This window comes from Microtus ochrogaster, chromosome 15 (assembly GCF_000317375.1).
Source record: "Microtus ochrogaster isolate Prairie Vole_2 chromosome 15, MicOch1.0, whole genome shotgun sequence".
NCBI lineage: Eukaryota > Metazoa > Chordata > Mammalia > Rodentia > Cricetidae > Microtus > Microtus ochrogaster.
The window spans coordinates 15785664-15792783 of record NC_022017.1 but is presented as its reverse complement, the minus strand read 5'-3'; the positions used below and the strand labels follow the sequence as shown (position 1 = coordinate 15792783).

The 7120-nt window shown below is 50.5% G+C and overlaps 1 protein-coding gene across 2 annotated transcripts in view; it reads right to left on the bottom strand.

Moving 5' to 3' along the window:
- Window positions 1–6616, bottom strand: part of Cacng2 (calcium voltage-gated channel auxiliary subunit gamma 2) — a 128343-nt gene extending 121727 nt beyond the window's left edge. Inside the window, exons 1-2 of one of the 2 annotated variants that reach the window (XM_026782495.1) lie at window positions 5241–6613; window positions 4833–4978 (exon numbers count right to left, since the gene is read on the bottom strand). In XM_026782495.1, the coding sequence (XP_026638296.1) occupies window positions 4833–4974 (142 nt within the window). In that variant the 5' untranslated portion in view covers window positions 4975–4978; window positions 5241–6613. Of the gene's footprint in view, window positions 1–4832 lie in introns of both variants that reach the window. The other variant, XM_005354256.3, reaches the window with a different exon arrangement.
- Window positions 6617–7120: the final 504 nt, after the last annotated feature.

The window sequence follows — 7120 nt, the reverse complement described above, 5'->3', positions numbered from 1 at the left end:
AAAAAAAAGAAAGAGGGGATGGATTACAGTTATGTCCTCCTGAAAGGGGCAGGGTAAGCACATTGGCAGAGAGTCAAATTGTCAGACCTCAGGCCTCCTGTCTACTCATGCTGGCTCAACGAGTCTCCATCTGATGCAGATAAAATAGAGCGTGTTACAGGCAGTGACCATGCACCATAGCCAAAGTGCAGGCCCAGAGCTTTACGTGGGTCTCACAAGTGTATGAAGCATAAAAAAAGAGGAGAGCCCTATGGGTCACAGGGGCCTGAATGCAAGTTCTGGCTCAGCCACTTTCTGCCATGTGACCCTGGTACGTGGTCCCCTTCTCCCACTCACCTGGGAAGCAGAAGCAAGTCAGAGAGCATGGGGGCAGGGAGCTGTGAGGTGCAGCCAGCAGAGTCAGGCTTGGCTAGTGCTAAGGATGCTAAACCACTGAGGCTCCTCTCTAGCAAGGCCTTTGGTGCGGCGGTGTTGTTGCAGGGCCTTTAGATGAACTACATGGGAGTTTTCCCCAAAGAACAGAAGACTCTGAAGGTGCTGGGTAGGGATGGTATATTGTCATGCCCATGGTCTGCCCAGAGGTCCTTGCTCTTGAAATTGCCAAGAGACACTTGGATTGCGATCATGGAAATGGAAGAAAGCCTGCTGCTCCCTTTCCCTTTCCTGTAGACATTGTGTGGGCTATCTCCCCCTTCCCTTGACTTCCCTTGGCCCTCACTTTGGCCAATTAGAAACTGCACAGCCCCGTAACAGAGTCCTTTGGCTTCTTTTATTTTATAATAGACTCATGACTCATTATTATTTTTTTAAAAAGAATTCCAGGAAGAAAAACCAAATCATTCTGATCTCTCTTGCACTCTCTCCATTCTAATAATGCTTGCATTCATTTTAATCATATTAGGAATCTCTGAATCAAGATGCTGATAAAGATTCTTATGCACCCACTGGGGGCAAAGTTCCTGGACTCTGGGAGCTAGAGAAAGTCAGGTTATCCCCAAAATAATACATTAATAGGGAGCAATACACAGGCACCAAGAAGGCTCAGTTAAAGGCAAGAGTGTCCGGAAAGGCAGGCGGCCTCCCTTAGACCAAAAGCTCTATTCTTTCCCTCTGTAGAAACAGGAGTGCATGCTGAGAGGCCTGGAACATTTTGCCACCTTTAAGGCCAGCCGAGGACTATGCAGTTCTGAACTTAGAAAAGACAGTTAGGGACAGTGGAGGTGCTAGTCATTCCGAGAGAGTGAAGGTGCTAAAGAGACAGCAGAGGTGCCATGCACAAGCAGATGGGGGCACTACTGATGCTACAGGAGCTGGGAGGTTCGGCAGGGGGAAGGCACCAATTTGGACAGAGGGCAATAATTTTGTTCTTCCTTACAGTGACGTAAGGGGCAAGAAAAGAGGGACTGGGATGGGGGTGGTTTCTGCACCAGCTCCTGGCTCCTCCTTTGCAGGGATGGAAGTCCTCTGGGGGAGACTGGATTGGGGACAGAAGGGAGGCAGGAGCTAGAGAGGACCAACATGGTGAGTCTCTTGTCCCTGGAGATGATGCTTCCTCTGGGGTTACAGCTAAGGCTGACTCTCCAAGAGGGAAACCACTGTGGTCCAGAGATGCTGTACTTGGAGTAAACCATTCTTATGACCTTTTGCAGATTCGACTAAGTTTTTTTCCCCTGAAAGAGTCAGTTCAGTTCCCCACTCCAGGACTCCTAAGAAAGCTTTCTGATCAATTTGAAGGCTTGCACCCAGCACTCTGTATATGCCAATATCACACACAGCCCGCTCTCTTTCCACCACAGGCTTGAATCCCCGTAAGGACACCCACCTGCCAGAGAGTTCAAATTCCCACAGAGAGAGTTTTCAGTTATCTGCTGAGGGGAAAATAAGGCCTGAGGTGTTTCCTTGATCTCCCTCCTTCCCCAGAGTGTGCCCTAACAGGTGGCCATGTCCCTTCTTATCCCTCCGCAGACTCATTAATTTCAAAAGCAGCCGCAGAGGCAAGGAACTATTTCCCAATTCTTTTCATGAAGAGGTAAAAGAAAATAACCAGCCCAGGAGACCACATACAAAACTCCTAATGGAAAGTAGAAAGCAAAAGAGATAAGAGGAGACCAGGCCCGCTTTGCAGCTGCGGTTATCGGCAGCCTCTCGGGGAGGAACTGAAAACCTGTTTGCCAGGTCTCCGGTGTGGGCACACAGCACAGTTCAAGATGGGATGGGGAAACCTTTTTGAAGAGTCTACTTTCCCACCCCGGGTCCTGATTTGAAGAAGCAGAAGTACTGACGGCCCACTCCTCATCGAAGCTGAGTTGGTTCTGACCACTCAGAGGCACAAACTTGTCAATACCAAAGAGCCATACACGCCAATTCACAGAAACCTGAGAACCTCAGTTTTTGAAAATACATGCAGTTTGAAAATCAGTACCTCCATCCACTTCCTGAGTGGCCAAGCTCTGGCTTCCTGAGGTAGTTCCAGGCCTGCGAAGTGCTAGGAAAAAAACTCCAGAAAGAGAAAGCTAGGCCAGACAAGGCCCCAAAACTCCCTAGCTCTTCCAAAGACGTGTGTCTTGACTCCACGTGGGAAAAGGTTCTATTAACCCAGCCCTCCCATCACCGCCTGGAGGCAAGTGCCTGGTCTGGGCACCCAGGGAGGCCGCTGGGGACAGTGCCAAACCCACAGTTCCTGTGCGCATCACACAACTCTAGGGGAGTGTTGCAATTCTAACCCTTTATAGTCAATTGAGGAGGAAGAGAATGCAGTTGGGAGAGAAAGCTAAAGAGGGGTGCAGAGCTGTGGACACCGAACAGATGGGCTTCTAATGAAAATACTTAAGCTTTCTGATGCACAAGTGACCCAAAGCCGCCGCAAGTCTGCATGTCTACTGCAAATTATAAGATGTTTAACAGATCATAGTATTAAGGATCCGTCAATAAACCCCTGATTAAAAAAGTATATTTATACCAAGTCACCAATATCTGATTACATTTGCCCTAAAATAAAGACACAGATTGTTCTCTCATTTTTCTTGGCTGCAGATCTCTTATCCCTCTAACCAAAATCCAAGGAATGCAAACAACTGCCAGGATCGTGTCCCCAAAGCAGTCCTCATTCACTTCGCTCTCTTTCTCTTTCGGCATCAAAGCTTGCCATAAATGTTTAATTACATGAAAGCTGCCTTTCCACTGCAAATGACTGGCGCTGTGAAAGGCTTTTCATTTTTTAAGAGAGGCGGAATGTGTGTGTGTAAAACGGTCCCTATTAATTTCCTGATATTGACTCTCTGGCTGGGGACGAGCATGGAGTGCTCGGCAGAGAGCGTCTCTGCAGAATGTTAAAGGCAGGGCTTGGACTGAGAAAGGGTACCAAATGCAGTATGCGTCAAACAGACCATCGCTCAATGAAGTCACTTAGCTATTCAAAACATGTTCAGCCATCACTCAACCGTTTGCACCAAGAACACTGGGAGGGGGCATGTGATGTGAGCTCATTCCCAGGCTGGTGTTTGGCTCAGTATGGGTTAGGTCCCCAGGACCGCGTTAGTTTTACCCTCTCCCCCATTTGCTGGCCCCAACTCCCTGCAGCACCATCCCACATTGAGCTTAACAAACAACCCTGCAGTGCTCACTTCCCGATGCTGCCTCCAAAGGCCTCCAGTCTTGATCCACATCAGTGGAACACACACGCGAGCCTCCTTCCACACAGGGGCATATGTGTCTCTCTGCTTGTCTTCCTATAGGTGGCTTGTGCACGCAGACAGATATAGCTATGCAAATGCACTCCTTCATATTAAAGTCTGTGGCTAAATTCAGCTTGTATGACCTGCAGAGTTTCCCTCCCTCCTCTTGTGTTTATTAATGTGTCCCAGAAGCACATGCCTCCTCCCTCATGCCCTAGACTCCCAGCCTTTACACCATGGGAGCCCCTTGGTCCATGGCACATGCAGCACACATGCCCCAATGACTCTGCAAGATCAAGGCCAACAGCTGGCACCCCCACCCCACGCTTTCCCATTCCCTCTCAACCTCTCCATGCCCTCGCCTCCTGCCTGCACAATGCTGACTCGACTTGCTTTCGGATGACAGACATGTCACTCTGTGTGGAAGCAAATCGGCGCTCAGCCTAACCCGCAAGTGACCGCTGTTTATTAGAACTTGGGCTTGTTTCCTGGGAGAGACACATGCATTTATAGACTTCGTAAATGTTAAACACACACACACCCAGAGCCAGCCACCTCGAATGATACGTGGGACTCATAGACATTACGAAATGCTCTTGAACTCAGCTCGAGCTCCTGGAATAATTAGAACCTACCAAATCAGGATTCTTAGAAACAACTTAATTTCTTTTCAAAAAAAAAAAAAGATTTGCAGTTGGTGATGGGTCTGTAACTTTTGAGGAGTGAGGGGAAGAGGAAGAGCCTTTCCCAAATTCTTAATCGCAAAAAGCCTAGCGGCTCGCAGGGAAGGAATTGTTTTCCCTCCTCATAGGTGGCAAAGCTAGACTCAAAGGCAAACCTTAATGACTCCAAAGCAGCCAGAGCACATCTGACTCTACAGACAATCTCTTGTTTTCACCGTAGCATAGATCATTCCAACGAGGAGGTTTGGGAGGATGGGGGGGGGGGAGCCAAAGAGTAGAGAGTGTGGGTTTTACTTATTGATTTTCTTTCCTCTGAAACTAACCCAGCCAACCTTGATCTGCAGCGGCAGCGGCGGAGGGAGTGAAGTGGGAAAATGGTGGAACGTGGAGGGGACTTATTTGGAGTCGGGTGGGGAGGGGGAGTGCGGAGGGGAGGGGCGGCGCGGAAAGGGGGAGGAGGTAAGAAATCAAATACCTTCGAGGCAGCAGGTTCTCCATAATCCGGAATGGGTCATAACTTCCTCGTTCTTTTTGCTGGTTTCATTCTCACTGACACTTTTGGTTTTGCAAACCCCTCTGGAGTACAGCCAATAGTCGGTTCCCACAGCGATGGTCATCAAGCTGAAGGCAGCGAAAGCACCAACGGTGGTTAAAAGCATTTGAACACCTCGATCAAACAGCCCCATAATTCTTCATTATATAAACACCCAACCGACTTCTGGTTCTCAGGAGCGTGTGTGTGAGGGTGCGAATGGTAATTCCACTACTAATATAATGGATATATGTGTGAATAGAGAATATGGAGAGATATAAAAAAAGGGAGATAAGAAAGCTCACGGAAAAGTGTGTAAATTATAAAGATCACACGGGAAGAGAGGCTTGCCTTTTGAGATCAAAAAACTGTTCCAGTTGCAGCGTTTTTTTTAAAAAAAGGAAAATAAATAAAAAGACACCCCCCACCCCCCCAAGTGAGATGCCTTAATCTCTTTTCCTAAAATTCTGGTCTCCAGTTTCCATATGTGATCACTAATTTGGAGATGGCTTCCACAGCGCGCCAGGAAACAGTCGAATTCTCAACACCATCTCTCATGGTCCGGACCTAGACAGTTAGAGACTGGGAGAGCCGGGAAGCAACCTTCGGTCTTCGTTCGCGGCTCTGCGGCCTGCGCCATGAAAATCCGTGGCTTCGCCAGTTCTCTTCCTTGGGAAGGGAGGGGGTTCTCGGGGTGCCTCCGTTTCAGAGGAGACTGCCCAGTCTTCTGCAAGCCCTCGAGCTCAGCTGCACCGGTGCAGGGGTCTCGCCTCCCATGGTTGTGCCCCGGCGGCAGCGGCGGCGGCGGCGGTGGCGGCAGCAGGGCTGGCGGGCGCGGCGGCGGCGGCAGGACGAGCAGCCGCGGTTATTGTTGTTGGCGGCGGGGGTAGTGTCGGCGAAGTGGGGGAGGGAGGGGGTTTCTCCCGGAGAATCGAGGCGGGGTTCCCTCCCCCGATCCGCAAAGCTCCTTGGAAGCCAGCGAGTGAGCGAGCGATGGGGCGCGCGAGCCGGCGTCTTGCAGCAGGCAGGCCCGCCCGCCTCCCCCGCTCGCCGCCGCGCAGCCCCGGGCCAGGCGCTCCTAGCTACAGCATCGCCGAGCTGCTGAAACGGACAGCTCTCCCCGGCCGGGCGCTCCCACCTACTGCATCGCCGTGGTGCTGAACTGGACAGCTCCCCGCGACCGGGCGCTCTCACCTACAGCATCTCCGCGGTGCTGGACTGGACAGCTCTCAGAGCAGGAGCGCCCACCTACTGCGTCGCCGTGGTGCTGAACTGGACAGCTCCCCACTCTGTGCGCTCCCTGAGCTCTGTAGCCCGCCAGGAGTGGGGCCTGGGCCAAGGGGCCTCTGTCCTCCAGGGACGGGCCAGGCCAGGGCCGAGCGCAGGGCTGCCTGGCCTCCCCGGACTCCTGTTCCACAGTTCGGGAATGAGCGCTGGCCGGGGCCTCCTGGAGCTGAGAGGAAGGCGTAGCTGGCGATCTCTCTCTCTCTCTCTCTCTCTCTCTCTCTCTCTCTCTCTTCTCTCCCTCTCTCTTGCTCTCTCTCCCTTTCTCTCCTCTTCCCTCCCCCCTCGGTGTTTCTTCCAGATCAGCTTCCTTCTCATTCCATCTCTACGTGCCCAGAGCTTCAAATACAGCCCTCCCAGTCAGACTGCCACAAAACTTCAATCAGCTGCTTTTCCGCCTGGAAGAGATGGACATAGAACCTAGATGGGTAATTACAAACATAATCTCTATGTTCTTTTTTCCCTCCAATCATGGGTTGCACAATGCTTTTTGGGAAGGGGAGGGGAGGTTGTTTTATTTTATTGGTTGGATAGATATATCTCTTTCCTCATTCCCTTCTTGATCTCTGTGTCTTCCTGGCTAACGGGGGTGTGCATAGCTCTATCTGTTACTCTGTAGTTTTCCGTGAAATTCTACATCTTACTTCTACAAGTAGACATTTTGGAAAGATTATTTATGTGAAAGAACGAGGAAAGGGTGACTGGTAACTGGGGCTCGGGCCATGATTCTCATCCCAAGGATAAAAATGTTTTCAGGAGAAGTAGGTGAGTGTGGATCTTTACAAGTCTCCCCCCACCTGCCATTTATAAATGAGATTAAAGAGATGTTTTAAAATCATTTCTGCTATGAACAGGGAAAGACAGAAGCCTCCTCTTGCTCACCAGAACTGTGAGCTTGGGTTAATTCCTGGGCCACCTCTCCACCAGACTGTGTATGCAACTTTTAA